The following is a 26,413-nucleotide window of genomic DNA, read 5'->3' as shown; positions in this document are numbered from 1 at the left end:
CCCGCCCCCCCCCCCCCGCCCATTTCCAGGGTGGAGACAGGAAGTAAAAGCCAAAGGTGGTGCTTCCCCACACGGCACAGTCTGGGAGCTCCGCCTCTCAAGGTCCAGTAAACAGGCCGTTATGGGAAGCTTGGTCCGCGGAGGCAGCTGGGGCTGCTGGGGGCGTGGAGTACTTGGGTGGGTAACGAATGAACAGACGATCCTCCTCTTTCTTCACCCAACGCAGGAGTTTGGTCACTACGAGGATGGCACCTGCCTTGGTCACCAGGGGGCTGAGGCAGGTGTACAGCTCAAATTTGGAGGTCACCTGGGGGTTTGAGAGGAGACAGGGTCAGCTGGGCCGGAGCTGGCCATGCCCGGTGCTGTCCACCCCACCCTAGCCCCATACCTGTCCCATTTGGAAGGTGCACCTGGCAGCAGCTCCTCCTTGGTGCTGCCTGGTCACTGGGCTAAAGTGGGTAAGCTGATGCTATCGTATCATGAGTGGGCCAAGGGATCAGCGAGATCTAGTGGCTTCAGCTGGGTGATGCTGGCTCTGTGTGTGTGTATGTACACTCTTTGGACCTCAGTTCACTCATGTGTGCCCTGGGGATGGTGACAACAATGCTTAACGTTTAATGAGCAATGGTTGTATACAAAGTCCTGTTCTAAGCTCCACACACCTGTTTTTATCATCTGTAGCCTGGGCATAATAGGAGGATTAACGCAATTTAATCTTCATTCCAACCTGAGAGGCTTAACCTGACCAGGTCACCAGCACCTTTCCACATCACCTCCCTCTGCTCTCCCCCTCGCTCTCTGTTCCAGCCACTCTAGCCTCTCCTTGCTATTCCTCAAACATAACCAGGCTCAGCCTTACCTCATGGCATTTGCACAGTCCTTTCCCTCTGCCAGGTGTACTGTTCCTGGAGATACCCACACGACCTGGGACCTCCCTTCCTACGCGGATGTCATTTCCTGACCGCCCGATTTAAAATCCTGGGCCTACCAGATCTTGGTTTTGGAATACCGTCCTCCACTGAAAGGTACAGGGCTCATTGGACAGATGGCCAGTTTCAGGACTGGCCCAGAGAAAGTACAAAATGAGCTTGGAGTATCTCGTGCCAGAAAGTAAGAAGTGCTTAAGCCGCCACGCAGACGCGACGCAGACGTGTCAAAAAGATACAGGGGCCAGTCTGGCTGAATCATGGCTCCTGCTGGCTAACTCAGAGACAATCTGAGCACAAAAATAAATGAAAGGAAAAGACTTTAGCCCAATGAATTCAAGAAAATTCCATAATATAAAATTCAAAATTCAACAAATAGGAGCAGGGAAAGTTCTTCCATACAGTAGAATCTCAACCAATAAATGAAGTTATGATGGAGTTAGAAAAGTAACCGTCTGGTAAATACCGGAGAAACAACTGTCAAAGGCAAAAATCATTAATGGATATTAAAATTAGGGGATGAAAATACGGTGAAAAAGAGAACACTGACATAATCACCACAAGATATTTACTAATTACAAAATCACCACAAGATATTTACTAATTACAAAATCACCACAAGATATTTACTAATTACAAAATCACCACAAGATATTTACTAATTACAAAAATCACAAGATATTTACTAATTACAAAATCACCACAAGATATTTACTAATTGCAAAATCACCACAAGATATTTACTAATTGCAAAATCACCACAAGATATTCACTAATTGCAAAATCACCACAAGATATTCACTAATTGCAAAATCACCACAAGATATTCACTAATTGCAAAATCACCACAAGATATTTACTAATTGCAAAATCACCACAAGATATTTACTAATTACAAAGGGCAAAAACGCCTAACTTTAAAGTGGAGAAACCCGGCAGCTACCACCTTAATGAAGTGACAGAAGTTAACATCATCAATGGGATACAGTGACATTGTGGTCCTCCTGATATGAAGCAGAAAAGGACACAACATCACTTCTGTGCTACACTTGCCCAAAATGCATGACCTCAATTTAGTCTTGATAAAATATTAGAAAAACCCAAGTTGAGGGACATTCTACAAACTAACTGGCTGGTACTTTCTAAAAGTGCCCAAGTCATAAAAGACAAAAAAACGACTGAGGAAATGTTCCAGAATAAACGAGGCTAGGGAGACACAATAAACAAATCTATATGTGATCCTGGACCAGCAAAAGGATATTAGTGGGACAAGTGGTGAAGTCTGAATGAGGTCTGTGGATAAGATGTGATCGTACTGATGTTAATTCCCTGATTTAATGAGTTCCTGTGGTTAACATCTGGAGAAACTACGTGAAGGACCTATTTAAAGTAACTTCTTGCAACTTCTTTGTAAGTCTAAAATTGCTTGAAAATGAAAGCTAAAGAAATTTTTTTTGATTAAATACAATTCTCAGCCTAGAACAGTGCCTGATACATAACAGGCATGCAAATAAATGATTTAATAAATATGCACTAAATAGCAGAATCTAGGGGAAAGTGCCGTTTCCCGTGGGGTCACATGACCAAACTCCCTGAAGCTGACCTTGAATAGACCCATAGGAAGCGAGGACAGGAGCCCTGAAGAGACCCCAGGGAAGGATACCCCAAGTGGAAGGCACAGCAGGGGACCAAGCCTGTAGTGTTCAAGAGCGCTGGGAACTCATGGCATCAAAGTTCAACTGCTACCTGCAGACACGTGGGCGGGGCTCATGGGAAATCGGCGAGCACAGTGATGGTGGATAACGGGGCCTCTTGAAAGTCAAAGACACTCTACTGGTGGCTAACCAGGAGACACTCTACTGTAGACTGGTGGCTTGTCTACAAGTGTCAATGCATGTGTCTAAAAAGAAGAAAACTTAATTTCTGTTTTATGTGAAGAACAAATTCAGATTTGGCACTTTTCTGTTTTAAGTGCCTAAGGATGGAAAGAGATAATTAAAGAGTATTTAAGAAATTTAAGATCATGAACTGGGAGAGTCCTAGGCATAACTGCTAAGAATCCTGGAAACAAAAAGAATTTGAGTGTCTGTCATGCAGTTTCCTTAAGCTACAGTGAACACCATCTTCTCTCTGGAAGAAGACAGAAACGAGGAGCAACTGTGCATGGTAATTTTCACTAAATTCTTCTAAGAATATTTACCTTGTTTACAACTGGATTCATTTATTCCTTCTAGTATTGACTGGAATACTCCAGTCAGATACAGGAATTTTTTGTGTAACTGTAATTTCAAAAATTTCCACATGATGGCAGAAGATCCTAATATCTGGAAACACGTTATTGAATGAAATTCAGAAAACTTTGTATTTCAATTTTACCTGAAATAGTATGCGTCTTTTCATATTTCTGCTAGGAATTTTCACACTTGTATTGTCTGATAGAGACAGTTATTGCTACTTAGAACATTTAAAATGTTTTCAGTAATTTTAAAATTTTAAAAATAAATTTGTTTTTCCAGAAAAAAACCAAAAAACCACCAGACTCTCTACTGGTTGTTTCTCTGGTATTTACCAGATGGTTACTGTTGACCGAGGGAACGGTCAACAGAATGATGGCACTAAAGGTTCTGGGCACTGCAACTGCTGGGTTTCACAGACACACGGAGTGGCCAGGACACTTCTGGAGGCAGAACCGCAGCCCAGGCCAAGGCGTGGTGCACTTGAAGGAGGCTGTCACAGCTGGAGGGGATACAGGGGAGGGAAAGAAGGCTTGAAGTGGGGCAGTTAACTCCTTCAGAGCCCCCCACTCAACTCACCCAGGCCAGCAGCGTCTCCTTCTCAGCCACGTGGTAAATGAGGCGCAGGGGCCGGGAGGTGTTGTGGAGGCGCGCGTGCAGGCGGTGGTACAGGTCGGACAGGCGCTGTCGCTCCTCCTGTCTGCTGTATGGGGCCTCCAGCTCGGGGCTGCAGTGATGGACGGAGGTGGGGGACAAGGTCAGTCTAGGGCTTTCTTGGCTGGCCTATCTCCCCTCAGTCTAGGGAGTTAAGTTAGGAGCTGAGCCTCCCCCATTAGACTGGAGGCTTCACAGGGCCTAACCTCCCCATCAGACTCGGGGATTCCTTGAGTCCTGGGGCCCTCCTCTGCATCAGAACAGGGGAATTCTCGAGGCTGCTGGCTGAGCCTCCCGCATCGGGCAGGCCCCTTCTATTGCATCTCTCTAGAGCATGGCTGGCTCTCTCTCCAGACTCATGTCTATGAGTTGCCGAACCTTCCACTTAGATAAGCCTTCCCACCGGGCCACTTGCCTGCAGGGTAGGGGCCCACCTGGTAAACTGGGGCAGCTGGCGGTGATGGTCGGGGATGTCCAGCGGCTTATAGAGGAAGTGCCGGAGGCCGGCGGCCTCCACAGCCTGCACACTGTAGGCCGAGGCACCGGCCGATGGAGTGTTGGAGAAGCTGGCAGCTTCCCTGAGGGTGCGCATGGCCCCAAGGGAGTGCATGCCGTCCTCGACCAGGCGCCGGCAGGTGGCCATGTCGTGGAAGGCCTCGGGGTCGGTGCCGAGCAGCAGCAGGCAGACAGGCAAGGCGTCCAGGCGGGCCACGTAGGCGTAAAAGAAACCATCGGGATTGAAGCGGGGCAGGCACACAGGCGCCCAGGCCTCGCCCGCCGCAAAGGCCGGTGCCCCCACCCAGTCCAGCAGCAACTGCAGGTCGGCTGGGTCCAGCCGGCACTCGGCCAGCACAGTCCGCTCCTGGGCTGCTGTCACCAGGCGACCGCCAACCGCCAGCACCGAGAGGGCCAGGCCAGGCGCCGTGCAACGTCGGAGCAGCGCACCCAGCGCATCCCGCAGCGGGCGAGCGAGAGGGACGCAGCGCACGGCGCCCAGCAGCAGGGCCCCCGGGTCCCGCTCCACACTGTCCAGAAGCCGGTCTAGAGTGCGCTCCGAGCCGGCCAGCAGGCGGCGGAGGTCGTAGTTCTGCTTGCGCGCGAAGATGCGGGCCACGCTAGCACGCGTCAGGGTGCTCACGATCTGTGCGTGCACGGCCATAAGCTCCCCCCGCAGCTGTGCTGCTGACTGAGGCGTCCTTGACACGGCCACCAGCAGCAGTGGGCCCTGCTGCAGGAACACCAGCTTGTGGTCCTCTGGGGGAGGGAAGGGGCAGGGGGTAGAGATGCGTCAGTGGTGACAAGACGGGCTCAGGTGGGGCTCTTCCACCCTTCCCCAGAAGGCATACACTCCTGGTCCAAGCCCACACGGTCACTCTAGGGACACAGCACTAAGGTAAGGACAAACTGGGGGAGTTTGGACATTTGCAGGGACACGATGGGATGGTCAGGGAATCAGGCACACAGCATGGAGTGAGGAAGATGCGGCAAGGACTAACAGAGCTAGAGAGGCACCAACTCAGCCAAACAGCCCCCAAACCCACCCTCTTAGGCAAGAAGGAAATATCCAGCCAGTTACTTAGATCCCAGTGAGTTAACCACTCAGAACCCAGCAGGGCCAACAGACAGACAGACGCCTGGCCAGCCTCCACACACACTGACTCACTCCTAACTAGCTGGATAGTCCCCCAGGCAGCCAGCCAGACAGAAAGACCTACTGCCGGACAGACAGCCACAGTCCCAGTCACGGTCACCTGTTCTGCCTCCTGCCCCTTTGCTCACCAGCATAGATGGCGCGAATGGCATCTCCTGCACTCTGCACAAAGGACACGAGAGCTGTCATCACACCCATGGTAGTTGACAATGCCTCCACGCTACCATACCGCGAGTAGATGGGCTTGCCAGCCTCACTCAGCACAAACACGTGCTTCCGCTTGCTGCGCCAGTCCTCGTCACTGGGGTCCCCGCCCTGGCCCCCTGAGCCACTCTCAGGGCCGCCCACGGGACTGTTCTCAGAGGCTGCCGGACCCCAGAGCCCATAGGTGCATGATGGAGCCTCGGACTGGAGCAGCAGGCCGGGGGGCTGGTCCTTGGTCTCGGATCCTGAAAGGGAGCCCCTGGTGAGTCATCTGCCTGTGGACTCCCATTAACCCCATGTGCCCACAGACCAACCAAATCCCTACCAGCCCTGCAATGACCCCCTGCTGCTGACACAGACCTCCAGGTGTCTCCTCTGCCCCTCAATGACATCCACTAACACTTAGGTTTCAACGATCCCCCTAAAACTCCAATAATCCCATCTCACTGTCATTACTGAACCCTTTATATCCCTACAGACTAATTATTCCCCTTTCAATGACTGCCATTCCGAAGTCTTCAAAGCACTCCACTGCCTCCGAATGAGTATCAATCTCTTCATCTTCAATGATTCCCCCATTAGTCTCGGACCCCTCATTTATTTTCCTGGTGTCTACTCACCCCTCAATAGCTACCATTATATCTATTAACATCTATGTCTTTGAATGTGCCCCTCACCACCCTAACCCCTTATTTATTCTCACTGATCCTAATGACCCCATTGACTCTCCCAGTCTTGGTGATGACCACTAATCCAAATTCTGCCATGATTATCCACTAACATCTGGATCTTTAGGACTCCCCTCACCCCCTATTCATTCCCACTGCTGTTCACTAACATTCCAATGACCCCACATTAACGTCACTAATACCTGGGTCTTCAATGACCTTCAATGACTGCCCCGACCCACAATTTAATCTACTCCATGTCCACTGCATTCCCAAGAATGACCACCGTTAACCACCTCTACTAACATCCAAGACTTCCAGTGACCTCCACTGACTCCCCTGACTTTTATTCTCATTGATATGACTTCCCTTTATTCTCACTGTTATCCACTCCCCTCCCTACAATAACCACCATAACATCCACTAACACACAGGACTTTAATGATCTCTGTTGCCCTTCACCATGACCATCATTAACATTCACCAATGAAATCCACAATTTCATTGCCCTCTACTGACTACCCTCCCATTTATTTTAGTTGATGTCCACTGATCCCCAGTGACAGCCAGTGTTATCCACTGGCAAACTATGTATCAGTACTTTCCTCATAAAATCCCAATGACCTCATATTCCCTCATTTTCTCATTGACAGTCCCCAAGTACCTACTCCCAATACTTGCCAACAAGCTCTCAAAGACGCCCTCCCCCCCCAATTACTGACTGATTTTCAGTGAAGTGTACTGATCCTTCCCAATGACCCCATTAACATCCACTAATTCCAAAGTGGTCAATGAGCACTCATTCCGCAATGACTTCCGCTGATCCTCCACTCTATACCTTTACACGTACACCAGAGTCTTCAAAGATCTTCCTACTGGTCCTCTGACTCCCCAAATAATTTCACTGATGTCCACTGTCTCCCCATCAATGATCATCATTAACGTCCACTAAAATCTCGTTCCTTAAAGATTCCCTCCAACAACTCCCATCAACTCCTCAATGATGTAAATACTCTGAGCGCCCACTGGCCCCCACTGATCCCCTTTCCCACCTCAATGATTTAAAGACCCCAAAGGGGTCAAAGGGGGACTGACTTCTAAATAGTCCCCCTTTGACCGTATTAATATTTTTTTGGTCATTCACTGACCTTAACATCCTCAATCCCTAGTGCCCCTCTCTAACCCCAACGGATCCCTTTCTGATTCTTCCATTACCTAAATTCATACCAACTCCCCAGTGAACATCCATTGACGCCCATTCATTTCTTTTTCACTCCTCAATCATTTAAACTACAACCTGAGTACACAATGACTTCCCACTGACCCAAGCTATGGTTTAAACTACTTCCCCGAGTCCCAAAAGGCTCCCCTCTGGTCCCCCATGGACCTCCCCCAACAATAACACCCACTAGGGATTCCTTCCAAGACCCCAGTGAAGGGAATGCATACCTGTTTTCTCCACGCTCGCATCTCCAGTACCGGGTAGGTCCCTGCAAATCCCTCCACCGTCTCTAGCCTCCCCACTGGGGAACCGCATCTCCTCCAAGTCCTCCGCGTCCCCGGGGGCTGGGGCAGCAGTGCCTCCTCCGGCCTCCATCTGCACATCCCTGTGGGGGAGGGGAATGGAGAGTGACCCGCAGCAAAAGAAACTTCTTAAAAGCTGTTACTGAACCTGGCCCCCTTGTACACACTCCTGGGGCTCGTTTCCCCTCGCGTTTCAACAGGATGAGACATTCAAAAACACGACCACATACTTGCAACCTCCAACACTTTCCGAAAAGTGAGGCTCTACCGAGCCTCTGGAAATAAAGATCTATAAACACCTGTTTTAACTCCGTATCTCAATTGGCCAGGTACCATTACTTCCCGCAGCCGCAGAAGCATCACACTTCCGGATGTGGCCGCTCTCCTGTCACACTTCCGGGTGCGACGCGGCTCTGAAGACACTTCCGGTTGCGGACCTTCATTCGCTCGCTGGGCCGGACCCCTCTCTCCTGCCACCCACTTGTGTTCCCTCACCGTAGAGAAGGCGCGCGCCACTCCCGGATCTACGTCGGATCTGGCCCGGAACCCAGAGCCCTTTCTGCCCTCGTTCCCACCGCACCCGCACCAGCGGCTAACAGGGGCGAGTCCGGGCCACTTCTCGTACCCAAGGTTGCCGGCGTGAGGGGAGCGCGGCTCACGTTCAGCCAATCCGGAGTACGGAGGGCGGCACTGCCTCCTTTATGGCCCAATCAAGCGAAGCCGGTCCCCTCCGACCGTTCCGCCGCTTTCCGTCGGCTTCGTATCTCCACCAATACTGTGCGTCGGATTGCTATTGCACCCGCCGATCCCTTGACTGACATCTCTCTGGACCCAATCGAAGATTCGAGCCTATTCCTCTCTTCACTGGAGGAGGTTCGCAGCCTAGGTCATGATAGATGCCCGTGCCTGGTCTATAGACGTGCTCGCCAGAATTGAGGCAACTTCACCCTCCTTTATCCACCAGGAAAGGCAGGGGCGTGAGGGTGGAGTGGAGTCTGACAGAGAGAAAATGATTGACGGACAGTCGCCGCTTCCAATCGGAGTGCCGTGCGCAGGCTGGCCAGCCTATGGGACTCAGATTCTAAGGCGAGAGGCGGGCCTCTCAGATGTAGGAAGTATTCGTGGGTGTCTGGGTATTCAGGCAGGCGAAGGGCTTAGCGGCCTCTGGAAAAAGGCAAGCGCGAGCCGTGGACATGCTCATGGCGCAGAGGGGTGAGTTTGTAAAGGCAATGTGTAGGCTGACCAGGGCCTGCCCAGACCGGCAAAAGGCCGAGCTGACCTCGCTTCCGAAGATAGGGCTCTGTGGGCGGAGCCATGCAGATTAGGAGCCCAGGCCTAACTAGGGTGCTTGTGGGCGAGGCTTTGGGAGCCTTCTGAGACCTCGTTGGTTGAGGAAAATGCCCCTTCGGCCTCTGAGCGCCACCACTAGCTGGACGAGGGTAGGGCAAGATGCCCGCCGCTGGGATCGGTCCCCTGGAGGGTGTCTAAGCTAGCTTAGAGGAGTGCGCGGTCCGGATGATCCGATATTCTTTTCCTGGGCTGCATCAGGCGGTCCTAGACGACAAATTTAGTGTGAGGGTGAGCGCAGATGTAGACAGTCCTGCTCTGGATTCTCCTTCTTTGCTCTGAATGTCTCTGCCCGCGACTCCTTGTCTCTGAGCCTCTTTCTCTCTCTGTGTCTGGATGTCTCTTTGCGTCTGCATCTCTGTCTCTCTTCCGATGTTTATGTCTCCGTGTGTCTGTGTGCCCTCCTTCCTTATCCCTTTAGCTCTTTTTACGTCTTTTTCTCCAGGTCTTTGTCTTAGTCGTTCTTCAGTTTTCTCTCCTCCAATATCTCCCTTTCTCTCTCTTCCTCTGTGTCGCTCTCACTTTGCTCTCAGTTGATCTCTGGCTTCCCACTCTTTCCCCTTTGGTCAACCGAATGGAGCTCAATGAGGCAAAGTCCCTGAGGACCAGCCTACTTGGAACCCCGACCTCCACTGCCCACAGGATTCCCATTTACGTTGAGCAATCTTAGGAGAAGTTGACTCTCATTGTTACCGAGTCCAAGCTCGTTCTGCTCGCCGCATGACAGGACAATAAATCAAGACAGGAGGTGTTGGGGCAAGGAATAACAACTTTATTTGGAAAGCTGGGAGTCTGAGAAGATGGCAGACTAGGGTCCTAGAGAACCGTCTTGCAGGGGGTCTGGATGCAAGTTTCTTTTTTTTAAATTAATTTATTTTTGGCTGAGTTGGGCCTTTGTTGCTGTGCACGGGCTTTCTCTAGTTGTGGCGAGCGGGGGCTACTCTTCCTTGCGGTGCTTGGGCTTCTCATTGCAGTGGCTTCTCTTGTTGCGGAGCATGGGCTCTAGGCGGGCGGGCTTCAGTAGTTGAGGCTCACGGGCTCTAGAGCGCAGGCTCAGTAGTTGTGGCGCATGGGCTTAGTTGCTCCGCGGCATGTGGGATCTTCCCAGACCAGGGCTTGAACCCGTGTCCCCTGCATTGGCAGGCGGATTCTTAACCACTGCACCACCAGGGAAGCCCTGGATGCTAGTTTCTTTTATAGAACAGAGAGGGGGCAAGTGAGGAGGTAAAGTGAAAAGCCCATACGTTTTGCCAATATCTTCTGGTTTCACCAGACTCAAGGAGGGGTATGTTAATTTCTTCTTTCCTGCAGTCATTCACAGGTAGCTTGGGTCAGGATGTTTCCCCGTGAGCTGAACGAAGGTATTTTAGTTTAACTTTCAGGCAGAGGGGGCAGGGTTACCTGAGACGGGCCATTAAGTATGTATGCTTCATGCTATAGGCAACATCCTTTTAGTGATTAACTTGTAACAAAAGCAACAGAAATCAAAGGTTAAAGTAAAAGAAACAGATCTAATATGGAGTCAGATTTGTTATTCCCTATTACAATTCCCCACTGTCAATGTCCATTCCACAATCTTATGGGAAAAGGGGCAATGACCCCTCTGGCTACTTCCTGCTAAATAGGGGTGATGTGGGTGATTGTAGAATGGAATTGATCAGCCTTGGGCTGATAAGAATATCCTATTCTAGTCTAAGAATAGTCCTTAGAATCTTTGGTATATAGGACAATTCTCAATTATTTGAACCCGATGAAATCCCTCAGTCCTTCTGTTGTCTAATTTGTAATTGGACTTGGGGGTTTTGGTTCAAGTTTCTATACATATCTATTAATTTTAACTTTCCGACTGTGTCATAATTACACTAGATTGCTGTGTTGTTCAGTTGAACAAGATTAAACAAGTAGGTTGACCCACCCTTCTCCAGTTACAATGAAATTGCAATCTCAATACTTATCATTTTTGAAGAGCAAACTTAAGTCTTCTAAGGGTTCACAAACCCCTTGCTCTCTAGGCCTTTCGGGAGTTGGGCCATTTTCTGATGACAGTGGTGCTGCTTTAATCTGAGTGTGATAAATCCATGGCTTTTCTTCAGCTAACTTGACAGATGAGTGCACGGTAAGTAATACCACATGTGGTCCTGTCCACCTTGCAGTCAGCTGAACTTCAGGCCCTTGTTGTCTCCAGGTTTTAAGGAAGACTCAGTCTCTGGGTCAGAAAGGATGTAAGGCTACTTCAGTTGGATAGGCAGACCTGTTGGAGGCAAACTCTTGAAGAGAGGTCAGTATAGTGTCCCAAATTTTAACTAATTAGCAACAGCTAGATCTTTCAGAGCGTTTACAGATTCCCTGGTCCAGGTAGACACCTGGACCTACCATAAAATATTTCACAGGGGCTTAATTTAAGCCTGCTTCTGGGAGCCACTCTGATCCATAGCAGGGCAGTTGGCAGAGCCCTATCCCCAGTTAAATTATTCTCTTGACCTATTTTAGCAGCGCTTCTTTTTAATATATGATTCATTTTCTCATTTTTTTTTCCCTGTTGATTGTGGTCCCAGGATGAATGTAACTGCCCATTAATTTGTAGTGCTTTAGACGTCATTTGTTGGATTATGCTAGAGGCAAAAGCAAGCCTGTTATCACTTTGAAGGGTGTTAGGCAGTCCAAACCCGGGGATAATTTCCTTAAGGAGGGCTGGAACCACTTCAGAGAATTTTCCTGTCCTGGTGGGTTATGCTTCCGCCCATCCTGAAAAAGTGTCCACAAACTCTAGCAGATATCTGAAATTTCCTACAGCTCAAGGCATTTGAGTCAACTTTATTTGCCAGTCCTCAGTGGGGCAGGTTCCTCTGTGTTGGGTCCCCATCTGGGGAGGCCTAACAGAAGTCTTTGAATTATTTTTAGCCCAAATCATGCAATTCTGAGTGACTCACTGGATGGTTTTTTGTAGGTTAGGCCCCATTATGTACTTTTGAATCCATCGTAAGGTGGCATCTCTCCCGTGATGGGTACAATTATGAATGTGCTACAGCACAGGGTCCAGGAGTATCTCAGGAATCAAAACAATTCCTTGTGCACTACATTTCCAGCCAGGTGATGTGTGGTCAAGAGTGAAACCCCACTCTTCGGCCCTCTCCTTGTCCTTTTCTGAATACACTGCCTGGTGTTTTGACAAGTCAATCTGTGGGAGAAGTGATCCTATCACGGCTTGATGGTTGCCTTCTTTGCTCCCTTCTTTGCAGCTTTGGTCAGCTAACCAGTTGCCCTCTATTATATGAGTTTCATCCTTTTGGTGGCCTGGGCAGTGCATTATGGCCAATTGGGAGGGCTTATGGACTGCTTCTAACAGTGAAACCACTAGGTGGCATTTCGGGGGGGCTCCAGGGAGCTCCGGTTCTTTATGTCTCAGCACAGAAAGAATTAAGCGAGAGGCAAAGTGATAGATAAGAAGTGATTTATTAGAATAGGACCCTTGTGAGGCTTACAAGTGGGTGGGTGAGAGGGTGCTGCACCCTGAGAACTCAGTGGGCTACAGTTTTATAATCAGAGGAAAAGTGGGGAGAGGGAGAAGACCACCTTCTTCCTCATTCTTGAGTAGACGTCACAGTTCCATCATCAGGTCATCCTCCAGGTTGGGCAGGGGAGTTTTCTTGTCCCTACATGGTCAAGCCAGGAGTGTCATGGCACTATGGAAAAATGATTTCAGCTCTCGGTACAATGAGGGTCTTTCACTTTGAAATGTCACCTTTCCATAAATTATTGTTTTTTTATGTGTGCAGAGAGCATGTCCTAGGGGTCATTAACTTACTGAGCTCACTGGGCAGGATGTGGGTCTCATGACACCATTGTTTTATTGTTTTGGGGCATTTCGCATGCTTCTGTTCCATGGTTTTATTGCTAAGCAAGCCTGCTTGGTTTTGCGGTTAAGCAAACCTGCTTTCTTGAGTGATCATTAACTTACAGGGGTCTCCCACCCCTTTTTCTTTACCTACAATACCCTAGTGGGGTTAACTATTTAATTACCTACTTTGTCCCTTTACTCTGTCTCTATCAATAGTGACAGGATTTCAGAAGAATGTTTTATGTCTTTATTGTTCGAAGTGAGGAACCCCTTTTCCTTCCAGATTGCCCCGTGAGCATGCACCACGGAGAACACATAGCAAAGAGTCTGTGTATATATTTACTCCCTTGCCTTCAGTGGGAGTAGGGCTCTTGTCAGTGCAATGGTTTCCGCCTTCGGAGCTGAGCTCCCTGCGGGGCAGGGCTTTTGCTTCAACAATCTTTTTAAGGTTTACCACCACATACCCAGTGTGTTGGCTACCTTGGTCCATGCAGCTGCTTCCATCGGTGAACAGTTCCATATCTGGCTCAGCTGAGGGTTGGTCTGTTAAGTCTGGTCTGCTAGAGTACACTAGCTCAATGAAGTGTAGGCAGTTGTGCTCTGGGAATTGTGCAGCATCAATTGGGAGCAATGTGGCTGAAGTCTTACGTTGGAATTGTCTAAGAGAATGGCTTGGTACTTTCCCATTCTCCCAGAACTCAGTCAATAGCCCCCTTTTTGTTCCAGTAAAGAAAGGACGTAGCGAGGGACATACACAGTGGTGGGTTGCCCCAGAATAAACTTCTCAGCTTCCTGAAGTCTGTCACATGTAGAGGCTACAGCTCGAAGGCAAGGTGGCCGTCCCTTAACAGTCTCTTCTAGTTGTTTTGAGAAGTAGGCAGTGGGTGAGGGGATATTCCCCAGAGCTTGAATTAACACCCCAAGACTTATGCCTTGTCTTTCATGGACATACAATTTGAACGGTTTCTTTCAGTCTGGTAATCCCAAAGTCGGGGCTGAGACTAAGTTTGTTTTTATTGTTTCAAAGGCTGTTTGGCACTCTTTAGTCCAAGTAAGGGTCCCAAGATCATGTCCCTTTAAAGCCTCATAGAGGGGTTTTCCTATGAGATCCAAATCTGACAGAACCCTGCCATTCCCAGGAACCCTCTCAGTTGCCTGTGGGTCTTGGGTATTCCCAAGCCTGCAATTGCCTGTTTTCTATCAGGCAAAAGATCCCGCTGTCCTTGGGAGAGGAAGGAGCCCAGATACGTGACTTGCTTACATATCTGGGCCTCTTTCTGGGAGACCTTATATCCACAGCTGGCCAAATCGTTCAGCGTTCTGATGGTATCTTATAGACATTTATCATATGTAGGACTTGCTATGAGCAAATTGTCCACATATTGGAGTTAGAGTCCTTCATCCAATATTAAGTTTCTGAGGTCCCTAGCCAACATTTCCCCAAACGAAGTAGTGTTACTGAATGAATCAGGTCCTGCAGCTTGCCGCTTACAAAATCAATACTCACAAGTGTCGGTAGAAAGAAAAGGTGCCTTTACTCAGAACACCAGCAATCTGGGAAGATGGTGGCCTCAGCCCAAAACCACCTCCAAAGATTCTGCTCAGAAATCAAAGTTTTGAAAGGGAAACAGAGAAGGAATCTCAGTTAATCATTGAGATGGGGGTCAGAGTTAGCGCCACCGCCCACTGTGTGCAGGCTTGTCGACTTCTGATCTTCCTCTAGACATTATCTTGTTCACAGAGTTTGCTCACACAGTTTGTTCCAGAGATTACTGAAAGGGACGCTAGGGAAGAAATCTGGTCATCTGTTAATTACTTATTCTTCATTTTTACTGCTTTGATCTATGGAAAGAACCGAAAAGTTAGGTAAGGTATTGTTTGATTAAAAGATTTGAAAGGTGTGCTTGGGTCAGATATGAGTAGAGCATGGGGCTGCTTGGTTTAAAAGTTAGTTACAATATAGCCTTGCTAAAGTGACAAGGAAAGGGGCTTCCTGCTGAGGGCGGTTTCCTGCAAAGAGCAGCTTACGGTAGGGGAATTCTTAAATCCTTGAGGCAGGACAATCCAACAATACTGTTGGACTACCTGTGTTTCTGGGTCCTGCCACGTAAAAGCAAATAGCTGCTGTGATTCTTCTGCAATAGGAATGCAGAAAAAAGCATCTTTCAAGTCCCAAACCGAGAACCAGCTGTATTCTCCAGCAATCATTGTGAGCACAGTGTACGGATTAGGTACCACAGGGTGCAAATCTTGGACTATTTCATTACTAGGCCTCAAGTCTTGGACAAAGCAATACTCTGCTGAGTTTGGCTTTGACCGGGAGAATAGGGGGGTTGTTCAGGGACTTGCAAGGTTTAATCAGTCCTGTTTTCAAAAACTTTTTGAGAATTGGCTGAATTCCTTTTGGGCCTCTTGACTCAGAGGATATTGTTTTCGATGAGGTGTCCCAGCATTCCTTTTTAATGGGATTCATATTGGCCATGCATTTTTGGCTTTCCCTGGGGTGCTGTCAGCCTACACTTCTGGCCTTACCTTTTCATAGACTTCAGGGGGGAAAAGAGCTCCGTCTCCTTTTCTGGGGTTTCCATGAGCCCCATCTGTAGGCTCAAAGCGTGCTCTGGTGGGTCCCTGATGTCAAGCTATTCTGTCAAAAATGTTACTTGAGCTTTTAATTTACAAAGGAGGTCCTGTCCCAAAGGAGGGATTGGACACTCTGGCATATATAAGAAAATGTGTTTCAGGGTGAGGTCCCCTAGTTGACATTCTAGAGGTTGTAAGAATGAACGATTTTGTACTTCTCCAGAGACTCGCATGACCAGGATGGATTGAGATGTTTTCTGTGCCACCTTGGTGTTTACCACAGAATATGTTGCACCCATGTCTATTAGAAAGTCAATCAACTTGTTCCGCAATGTCAAAGTTGCCCGGGACTCCTGTGGGGAGATTGGAATTTGATGCCTCAAGTCCAAGGGAGCCCCCGGGCCTCTTCACTTACCATGAGCTTTCCTCTCTTTCTACCATGCAAGAGAGCCTCCCTGCTTCCTTTTATCGTTTTTGTTCCTATGTTTCAGCCTAGGGCAATCTTTTTTCCAGTGCCCTTCCTCCTTAACAGTAAGCCCATCGTTCTTTCCCCAGTGGTGGCTTACCTCTCTTTGGGTTACTCACCTTCTGGGAATCCAATGCTGCTGCCAGAAAAGTGGTGTTCTGTTTTGCATCTTCTTTCTTCTGTCGTCATCCCCTGTTGTTGAACACGTTAAAAGCAACACCTACCAATTGAGAAGGGTCCATTCCAAATGCACCATCTAACTTTTGTAGTTTTCTTCTTACATCTGGGGAGCTTTGCCCGATGAAGGTCATATTTGCCATCCTTTTATTCTCGGGCCTCAGGATCTGCATCCCTGTAGCATCTATGAGCTTGATAAATTCTATAAACGCTGATGGATTCTCACTGGGTTTTTGTTCTATCTCCTGAATTTTGTTTAAGCTCTTTTGCCTAGGTACCCCCTTTTGAAGACCCGCTACACTTTCTATTGATATAATGCTCTAGGTGTGGCATGCGTCCATTTTTAGGTCCCAATTAGGCTCAGCAATAGGAATGCCAGATTTGCTTCTGGAGTTTCACCTGGATCCGCTAGATGGAGCTGGTGTGCTTCCTCTCTAGCCTTGTCAACAACCATCCTCCTTTCATCCCCAGTAAGCATCCTATTCTTAAGAGTGTGAATGTCCGCCCGACTGGCATGTTGAGTGGCAAAGACAGATATAAAAAGTTCAGTCATGCAGAGGGGGTCCTCTCGGTAAGCAGGGTTATGGTCTTTCCAGTTAAGCAAATTGTAAGGCACGGCACCAAAGACGGAGGAGAGCTTAAACAAGCTTTATTTGGGAACGCTCCCGGGCGAGGTTCACTGGTCCGAGAGAAAGGGGCCAGTGAAGTCGCGCTCGGGTGCGGGCATGAACAAAATTTATAGGGGCGGACGCACGGGAGGTGCTTGCTGTGTGAAGCAGCCCTTTTTTGGTAATCTCTCGGGTGTTGTGGCAATGTCAGGTGTCGGTTGCATCAGCCTCAGAGCCGTTGGTTCCGCCCCTCGGGGAGCGGGAAGACGGGGGGCCGAGTGGTGTGGCAATGTCAGGAGTGGTTGCATCAGCCACTTTGGCGGGGGTTCCGTCTGGGTCTCTGGGCCCTTCCCCGGACCTGCTGGCCTTACACAAATATGAAGTTGAGCATGGATTGTGCATCCATAGAAACCTATCTGGTTGGCCATTTGCATTAAAGCCTTCTATGGGATATCAGCACAAGGGAAATTTCCCAGCTCCGGAAGTGGCTCCAGGTCCAAACTGAGTGCGCTGTTGCGTTTTAAATGGTGATACCAAACCAGGTCTCCGTGCCCCAGCGGTTAACCTAGAAACGTCTACTTGATCCCCATTAGTAGGGGAAACAGGAGGCGGTAAAAGGGGTGAATATATTGGCGGCATGCGGACGGTTGGCACAGCTGCTGGTACAATCGGCTCTGCCGGTGGGGGAAGCGGATAGGCTACAGTTCCGGGTTTTTTTTTCTTTTTTGTTTGTTTTTTTGCGGTACGCGGGCCTCTCACTGCTGCAGCCTCTCCCGTGGCAGAGCACAGGCTCCGGACGCGCAGGCTCAGCGGCCATGGCTCACGGGCCCAGCCGCTCTGCGGCGGCATGTGGGATCTTCCCGGACCGGGGCACGAACCCGTGTCCCCTGCATCGGCAGGCGGACTCTCAACCACTGCGCCACCAGGGAAACCCCCGGGGTACGTTTTGACATAACATGTCCCCGCTGTCATTTCCTCTCTCTCCCTCTTGTAGAACAGATTTTCCCTTGGGTTTCCTTTCAGACCGATGCACCGTAAGGCGTTAGCCCTCTGACTCCTTTTCCTCCTGATGTAATAGTATAAATGCTTCAGTGTGTAGGATCTTGTCATTTTCCCCTGCTCTTTCACAAAACAATTCTACCTGCAAGATCGTGTAATAATTGAGTTATTCAGGGGCCATCGCTCTTCTGACCCTAACACATATTGTGGCCATACACTATTACAATATAATATCATCTCTTTCTTAGTTCTAGGCTTGTTATCGAGTCCAAGCTCATTCTCCTTGCTGCAAGACAGGCCAATAAATCGGGAGCGAAGGTGTTGGGGCATGGAATGACCACTTTGTTTGGAATGCCGGGAGTCGAAGAAAATGGCGGACCAGTGTCCTAGAGAAGCATCTTACTAGGGTCTGGATGCTAGTTTCTTTTAGAGAACACGTAAAGGGGGAGGTGAGGAGGTAAAATAAAAGGCCATGAGTTGCTGCAAACATCTCCTGGCTTAATCCACACTCCCGGAGGGGATGTGTTAATTTCTTGTTGCCTGCAGCCATTTACAGGTGGGCTGGGTCAGGATGTTTCCTGTGAGCTGAACAAAGGTATTTTAGTTTAACATTCAGGCACGGGGCTGGGGGTGCGGCAGGGCTCTCAGAGAAGACAGGCCATTATGTATATTTTAAGCTATAGGCAACATTCCTTTAGTGATTATCTTGTAGTAAGAATAGAAAACAAAAGTTAAAATAAAAGAAAGATGTAATACGAAACCAGATTAGTTCTTCCCTGTTACAGGGCCTGATGTAAGGCCGGGCACGTTGCAGAAAGCCAGGCTCTTGACATAAAGCTAGGCTCTTGAAGAAAAGCAGGGTTAGGAAAGTTAAACCGGGATAAGACGGGTAAAGCCAGATCACCTGACGAAAACCCTGAAAAGCTGAGGTCATGCCAGGCAGGAGGAATGCCATAAAGCAGGGTCAGGTGAGGTAAAGCAAAGTCAGCTGATGTAAAACCTGGAAGTGTCGTAAAGCATTGTCAAGTGATGTAAAACAGGGTAAGGTGACGTAAAGCCTGGGAAATTAATGTAAACAAAGCCTGGTAGTGCCGTAAAGCATTGTCAACTGAAGTAGAGCAGGGTAAAGTGTCATAAAGCAGGGTCAGGTGACGTAAATGCCAGGAAACTGAGGTAAAGTCTGGGGACCCTTGTATTTAGTGCCAGTTATGTTACAAAAGCTGGGCACGTGACGTTCAGCCCAAGGACCAGACATAAAGAGGGAACGTGAAATAAAGCTGTGGCACCAGCTATGAAGCCGGGAACCTGAGGTAAGGCCGGGGCACCTGACCTAAAGCCGAGGGATAAACCTCAGGAAGAAAACATCCTGGATTTCATCCTAGGGGTCTGGCTCCATTCTCTTTGATGTTGTGCCTTGTGGAAACTTGTCACAATCCTCTAGTGTCTGTGCGTCATCCACATTATATTGACATAGTAGTGTTGGTGGTGATGTCAGCAAGGTTACTGATAACACACACTTCATGAGTTCATCGTCAGGCAGGTATATCCTTCAATGTTTCCGCCTACTTGTAGCCCCAGAACCCTTCACCCCCCACCCCGCCCCCCACCCCAGTCTGCTGTAGCTGAGGGAGCCAGGTGGGTCTCAGGCCTCCACCAGGTCCTGTTGAAAGAACAAGACTCTGGCCCTTCATCCCACAGAAACTCTTCTGTCCCATTTCATTCCTTTTCTCCCCGTAGATGACCAAAAGCTTTGTGAGGACATTTGCTGTCTTCTAATTAGCCACGTCATTGATTCTGCTTGAGAACAGCCATGAGGCTGGAGTCCCAAGCAAAGATTTCCTCGTGTGGGCTTCGTGACCCACGCCAGTCTCCTTGCCCTGCACGATTCCCTGTAGCTGGGTCTCAGACATGGGCCTGGCCACACAGAACCTCTCACGTAAGGTCTTCTGCCCTCTGAGTTGACTCCAGGACACTGTGCTGCAGAACAAGGAGTTCTAGAGGATTCCTTACCTGCCTCAGCGTCCTCTGAGCTTCTGGAACTGACCCTTGTGAACCACAATGTGTCCTTTTATGGAGCTATCTGGACACATTGTTCTGGCTCTAATGTTGTACCGTGTGTTCCCTCAAAGTTATCTGTGTAACAGGTTATCTGAGTCACAGTATTTGCCCTATTGATTCCTGGATGGTGCTGCATTTTGAGCAAAACCAGGTTTCCTGGTACACAACACGTGGGATAAAACGGCACCACAAGCAGCTGACCCTGCAGCTCTCCAGGACTATGGCTTGTTTTCCCTCCATGTTCCCTGCTGCTTCTCCGTGTTCCTTGTTCTCTGCTTTTTCTTCTCCTTCCCTGCGTTCACTCACTGACCCTGCTCTCCTTCCTCCTCCCCAGTGCCTGTCCGTGTTCCCAGCTCCTTTACCACGTTCCCTGATCCCTCTCTTCCTACTTTCTGATCCCGTTGCTGTTCTCTGTGTGATCTGGTCTCTGTTTTTCCTCCCCGTTCTCTTCCCGCTCACTCTCAGCCTGTCTCCATCTATCTGCTCCGTGGCTTCACCAAGACTCTGTTTCCTCTTCTCAAATGTTTGATTCACTTCTCTTCTCTAGTTGGGGTAGACTGCAGTAATGGAGAGCAGACGGGGACCGACTTTGCTGTACTTTGAACTCTGTAGGTAGATTTCAAAACAAATGTGGGTTGCTGCTTTCCTGAATTCCTGTCCCATGAAGAAGCCCCATTTGCATGAAAACATTGAGTTCAGTCCACTTGTTGGTGACCGGCTCCTGAGGCCCTCTCTGCTTGCCCACTGTCAAAGAAACTATATAAATGAGAGCCTCCCGCATTTCACTGCACCTCACGCAGTTGGTTAGTTGTCTTAATCTCTAAGCTCGTAAATCTCCCCAAGCCTGTCAATGCTCCCAAACACCTTAAGACCGCCAGGCTCACCAGTCATTCCAAACACACCATTCTTGCTAATCCCATCACCCCTCCTCCAAGCCCCCAAAGCTCACTAAGCACATGAATTCTTATCTGCATGTGGGCACTTGTTTTGTTTTGTAACAATTCACGGAGTTGTACACTTATGATGTTCACACATCAGTATAATAGAATAAGTAAGTATACCCAAATTGTCCTCTCCTCTCTGCCTCTTCATTCTTGTACTTTGCTATTTGAATTCTTCCTCACCTGCAAGTCACACTCCTGGCGCTGTTTTTTCCTCAATCTCAAGTGTAGTCTGCATCTTTACCCCACTGAGAGTATAAAACCTCAAGCTACAGAGAGTGCTAGATCCAGAGTGTTTTGGGGGTCAGAAAACTTTCATCTTGTGAACCTCTCTTAAAGATCATGGAAGCCTTGAGTCATCTGGGATAGGGAGACAGGGAGAACATCTGGCCTGTTTGGAGGGTTGAGTGTTACATTTGACTGGTAAATCGCACAAGGTCTTAGACACACACAGGAGATGGTCTTGAGATGTGGGTGTAGTTCGAAGAGTAGGGTCGTGCCTCATGGATGCCATTGGCAGCTTGACCCTTTTCCTCTGATGAGCCTGTAAGCCTGGCTCCCAGTCCAAGGCAGGGACAGGGCTATGGCTCATGCGGTAATGGACAGGTCTGTGGAAAAGGGCATGGTGCATGGGCAGAGGTTCCTGTGCTGCCTGTGACTTCCTCCTATCTACAATCTGGTTTTCCTCTGAATCCCAGTGGCCCTATATCCCTCTTCCTGCTCTCCTGTTCTCAGAGGGTCTTTGGGGGACTACACGGCTCGAGGCAGGAGGCACTCACATTGGGAGTTCAGGCGTCATCATGGCAATCATGGCAGAGAAGATGAGCTAGTCAAGGCCCTTCCTGCCAAACCCTGTCTCCTCCACTGTACCCTGGGGACTTTGAGAGGTCCAGAGCGTGCCTGATCGAATGGATTTAATTCTGAAGTGAGTGATCTCCCGCTGTGTACAGAGAAGATCTTGGAGAATGGTTATGACCTGGGGTCACAGTCCAAGAGGAGAGCCCTGGAGGAGAACAGGGCCACCAGAGCCTGACCTGCCTGCGTCCTCAAGCCAAACACCCGCTTGGCCCTGGGCCTTGCCAGGACTGGGAAGGAGCTGATGGTCTGGTTACAGACCAGTGTGTATCCAGAATTTATGAAGCATGATGACTGCTTTCTGACCCATAATTGCCCTCTCACTAAGTCCTTGATTCAATCCGCACATTTCCTTGCTTGACTTGTGCTCTCCTGTGATTGCTGCACATAGGGTCTCCAGGGGTCAAGGAGACCTGAGACCTTTTAGGACGTCAGCAAGCTGTAGTGCAGACCAGATGAGCTGGTTGAGGCCTCAAAGACTCAGATAAGAGAAAGCCTGCTTTTCTCCCCGTCCCATAATGAGGCATGGACTGGCCTTAGTAATGGCTTGGGCATGGCCAGCCCCATAGATTGGGGTGGGAGCCACGAGCATTGATTATTGACCTGTGCATCTCCTTCCACTGAGGGCCTGAGAGGTCTTGGACATTCTTAGGCTGAAGATGAAGCCATTAATGTTGCATATAATTAGCCCAGTCTAGGACCTGGGAGCTTCATAACTGGCCTCAGATCTTTGTGTGACCTTCCACAAGATCTAGCCAGGGCCTTCCTAGGGCCTAATGTATGGCTACATAAGTACTTGAGATCTCTGTTCCCTTCCATGAAATGGGATGATTCTAGTAATTTGCAAAAGGAAATACACCAGAGGTGTTTCACCCATACCTGGACCTGATCTAGGTGATAAGATTCCGGATTTTTTAGCTTATACTTTAATGGGAATTTGGGAGTCCTTGGGAGGGGATGAGAGTATTTTGCCTGTGGAAGTGTTGTGAATTTTAGGTGCCAGAGGGTGAACTGTAGTAAACAGCCTCTAAGATATCCTTCGATTATTCCTGCCTCTTGTTGCTCATACTTGTGTGTAAACCTGTCCATCTGAGCGTGCACTCGATTTAATGACAGTTCTGAGGCATAGAATGTTGCAGAGTAATGGGATGCCACTTGCTGATTAGGTTATAAAGACTGCATCTTCCTTACTGGGCAAACTCTTTTGATCTCCCTCATCTTTCTTGCTCTAGGGGAAGCCAGCTGCCATGTCATGAGGCAGGTGAAGAGGGTCTCAAGGCAAAAAACTGAGTTCTTCCAAGAGCCAAGTAAGTAACCTGAGAGGCATAGCCTCCTACACTCGAGTCATGAGATATCTGTGGTTCTGATTTTCTTCTTGATCATAGTCTTACAAATCACCCTGAACCACAATCACCAAAGCTGAAAAAAGAACCTTTTGAAACATCGGACTCCATTAAACTTTAAATTATGCTATTTGAAAGATGTTGTTAAAAGAATAAAAGGAGGGCTTCCCTGGTGGCGCAGTGGTTGAGAGGCCGCCTGCCAATGCAGGGGACACGGGTTCGTGCCCCGGTCCGGGAAGATCCCACGTGCTACGGAGCGGCTGGGCCCGTGAGCCATGGCCGCTGAGCCTGCGCGTCCGGGGCCTGTGCTCCGCAACGGGAGAGGCCACAACAGAGAGAGGCCCGCGTACCACAAAAAAAAAAAAAAAAAGAATAAAAGGCAAGCAACAGATTAGGGGAAAATCACATAGCTAATAAGGGACTGTATCTTGAAGACATAAAGAACTCTCAAATTTCAACAAGAATATGAATAACCAAATACAAAATTGGCAAAAAATTGAACAACTACTTTACAAAAGTAGTTCTACGTATGGTAAATAAGCATATAAAAAGGGCTGAACTAATTAGTCATTGGAGAACTGCAAATTAAAATCACAAAGAGATACTACTGCATATTTAATAAAATGTCTAACATAAAAAAGTAATGAAATCTAAAAAATCAAGAGGATAAACAATAGCATCAACACCACAAGACAGTTAGTGGGAATTTTAGCAAAATATGTGCAAGACCTGTATCCAGGTAACTATAGAATTTTGCTGCAAGAAACCAAGAAGATGTAAATACGTTGGGATGTATACTATGATCATTGATTGGAGAACTCCACAGAAGTTTCATTTTTTAATATAATAGTAATGAAAACCATAATGTGCATTTTTGAGGAAACTTATGAGATTATTTTAATATTTACATGAAAATGCAAATATTTTAGAGTAGTTAAAACCATTTAAAAAATGAGGGAAGACCTACACTAGCAGGTTTAATCACATGCTTAGGTTATATTAAAGAAATACAGGGCTTCCCTGGTGGTGCAGTTGTTGAGAGTCCGCCTGCCGGTGCAGGGGACACGGGTTCGTGCCCCGGTCCGGGAAGATCCCACGTGCCGTGGAGCGGCTGGGCCCGTGAGCCATGGCTGCTGAGCCTGCGCGTCCAGAGCCTGTGCTCTGCAATGGGAGAGGCCACAACAGTGAGAGGCCCACGTACCGCAAAAAGAAAAAAAAAAAAAGAAATATATATGATAGTGAGAAAGTTTACACATATAGATCAATGGACCACACTAGAGAACTCCTCTGCCCCCCCCCATGGTGCAACAAAAATGACAAGATAATTCAATGGGGGAAATGGTGGTCTTGCCAACAAATGGAGTTGGAACAGTAAATATTCATACAGAAAAAAAAATACTCAACCCTAAATTAACACCATACAATGAATTAATATAAAATACGTCAATCACCTAAGCATAAAAGTTAGAATTATACATTTCTAGAAGAAAACATAGAAGAAAAATTTTCACAGTCTTGGGTTAGGAACGTTTTTTTTCACTTATGTCTCCAAAAGCATCAATCATGCAAAAAAAAAAAGATGAATTGGACTTCAAAATACACCACGAAAATAAAAACAAATAACACAGACTGAGAGAGAGAATATGATAGATTAGATAGATAGATAATTGACAAAGAAATTTTACCAAAGAAAGTGTGCATTTGGTAAATAAGCACATACAAGATGATCAACATCATTAAGGATTGGAGAAATGCAATTTAAAACCACAGTGAGATACCACTGCACATTTAAAAAGTTTTAAATGTCTCAAATTCTCAGACAAAGAATATATGGAAAGAACTCTTACTAAGAAGAATACAACCCATAGATACTTTTTAAACTAAGGTACGCACATGACTAATCAGTACACGACAGATGCTGAATATCATAAACCAAACTGGGAATTCACATTTAATCCAGAATTATCTGTTATTTGTGGCCAGTCCCCTCAGTGTCACTGCAGCCTCCACAGGAAAACAGACTGTCCTTCATTTTCTTTTTTTTTTTTTTGCGGTACGTGGGCCTCTCACTGCTGTGGCCTCTCCCATTGCGGAGCACAGGCTCCAGACGCACAGGCTCAGCGGCCATGGCTCACGGGCCCAGCCGCTCCGTGGCACGTGGGATCTTCCCGGACTGGGGCACGAACCCGTGTCCCCGGCATCGGCAGGTGGACTCAACCACTGCGCCACCAGGGAAGCCCATGTCCTTCATTTTCAACCCCCATCAAATCTCCCAGATTGCACAGGCCCATCGATTCATGTTAGGGGAGCCTGGAAAGGGTCTCTGCACACTTTCTCCTCCAAAGGTTTGGGTATATGTGTAAGGATAAATTCTTTAGTCTCTTCATAGCAGAGAATTCCTGAATTGTAACTCCTTTCTTACCCTGGCCAGCCTCCTGTGTTAAATTCCAGGATCCTGGCCATATTAGCAGGAATATGCCTGTCCATGAAATCAACATTTAAACAAATGAACTTTTCCAACCTCCATGTCCCCACCGAAATACAAGGTCTTTAAAAACAGCTCTGGGTGAATGGGGTTGGGTGAATTCCTAGAGCCCAACAAATTCTCTTGAAATATTAGGACTCTGGATTCCCACAGATTCCCTTGTATTAATCACCTCTTACTGCTTTAACAACTTATCACAACTTCAGTGGCTTAAAACAGTACAAATGTGTCTTATTACAGTTCTGTAGGTTAGAAACCCAACATGGATCTTACTCACTAGGCTAAAAATCAGGATGTCATTGGGAGGGCTTCCCTGGTGGCGCAGTGGTTAAGAATCCACCTGCCAATGCAGGGGACACGTGTTCGAGTCCTGGTCCGGGAAGATCCCACATGCCGCGGAGTAGCTAAGCCTGTGCGCCTCAACTACTGAGCGTACGCTCTAGAGACCGCGAGCCACAACTGCTGAGCCCGTGTGCCACAACTACTGAAGCCCACATTCCTAGAGCCTGTGGTTGTGTTCTTGTGCTCGCAACAAGAGAACCCACCGCACTGAGAAGCCCATGCACCACAATGAAGGGTAGCCCCCACTCACTGTAACTGGAGAAAGCCTGCACATAGCAACAAAAACCCAACTCAGCCAAAAAACCAACTAATTAATTAATTTAAAAAAAGATCATTGGGGATGTGTTCTTTTCTGGAGGTTCTAGAGGAGAACCTGTTTCCTTGCTTTTTCTAGCTTCTACAATCTTCCTATATGCCTTGGGTCATGGTCTCCTGCCTTCATATCCAAAGCTGACAGTGTTGCATCTCTCTGAGTACTCTTCTGTCGCCACATTTACTTTTCTGACTGAGATC

The 26,413-nt window shown here is 48.1% G+C and overlaps 1 protein-coding gene and 1 long non-coding RNA gene across 8 annotated transcripts in view; one reads left to right on the top strand and one right to left on the bottom strand.

Moving 5' to 3' along the window:
* Positions 1-18: 18 nt before the first annotated feature.
* Positions 19-8,793, bottom strand: MON1B (MON1 homolog B, secretory trafficking associated). 7 transcript variants are annotated; one of them, XM_060130745.1, is made up of 6 exons: positions 8,487-8,793; positions 7,787-7,944; positions 5,594-5,914; positions 4,249-5,068; positions 3,740-3,887; positions 19-307 (listed from the first exon to the last, which is right to left on the bottom strand). In XM_060130745.1, exons 2-6 carry the CDS (start codon positions 7,932-7,934, stop codon positions 98-100), a joined length of 1,647 nt encoding a protein of 548 aa, XP_059986728.1. In that variant the 5' UTR covers positions 7,935-7,944; positions 8,487-8,793; the 3' UTR covers positions 19-97. The 7 variants fall into 7 exon arrangements, with proteins under 7 accessions (XP_059986728.1, XP_059986725.1, XP_059986726.1 ...); XM_060130742.1 differs by having other exon boundaries at positions 8,357-8,493; XM_060130743.1 differs by lacking the exon at positions 8,487-8,793 and adding an exon at positions 8,092-8,478.
* A 182-nt stretch (positions 8,794-8,975) lies between these two features.
* LOC132509579 (uncharacterized) overlaps positions 8,976-26,413 on the top strand; it is a 69,503-nt gene continuing 52,065 nt past the window's right edge. Inside the window, exons 1-2 of the long non-coding RNA XR_009537064.1 lie at positions 8,976-9,073; positions 22,963-23,037. This is a non-coding gene — a long non-coding RNA (uncharacterized LOC132509579). The remainder of the gene's footprint in view (positions 9,074-22,962; positions 23,038-26,413) is intronic.

This window comes from Lagenorhynchus albirostris, chromosome 19 (assembly GCF_949774975.1).
Source record: "Lagenorhynchus albirostris chromosome 19, mLagAlb1.1, whole genome shotgun sequence".
Classification (NCBI taxonomy): domain Eukaryota; kingdom Metazoa; phylum Chordata; class Mammalia; order Artiodactyla; family Delphinidae; genus Lagenorhynchus; species Lagenorhynchus albirostris.
This window is presented reverse-complemented; position numbering and strand designations above follow the sequence as displayed.

Bases quoted from the DNA above. Each gene is read 5' to 3' on its own strand.
- MON1B (XM_060130745.1), bottom strand. From the start codon at position 7,934: ATGGAGGCCGGAGGAGGCACTGCTGCCCCAGCCCCCGGGGACGCGGAG. The intron at 5,069-5,593 runs GTGAGCAAAGGG...TCCCTCCCCCAG, and splicing joins CATTCGCGCCATCTATGCTG to AGGACCACAAGCTGGTGTTC. The intron at 3,888-4,248 runs GTGGGCCCCTAC...CCATCACTGCAG, and splicing joins CAGCTGCCCCAGTTTACCAG to CCCCGAGCTGGAGGCCCCAT.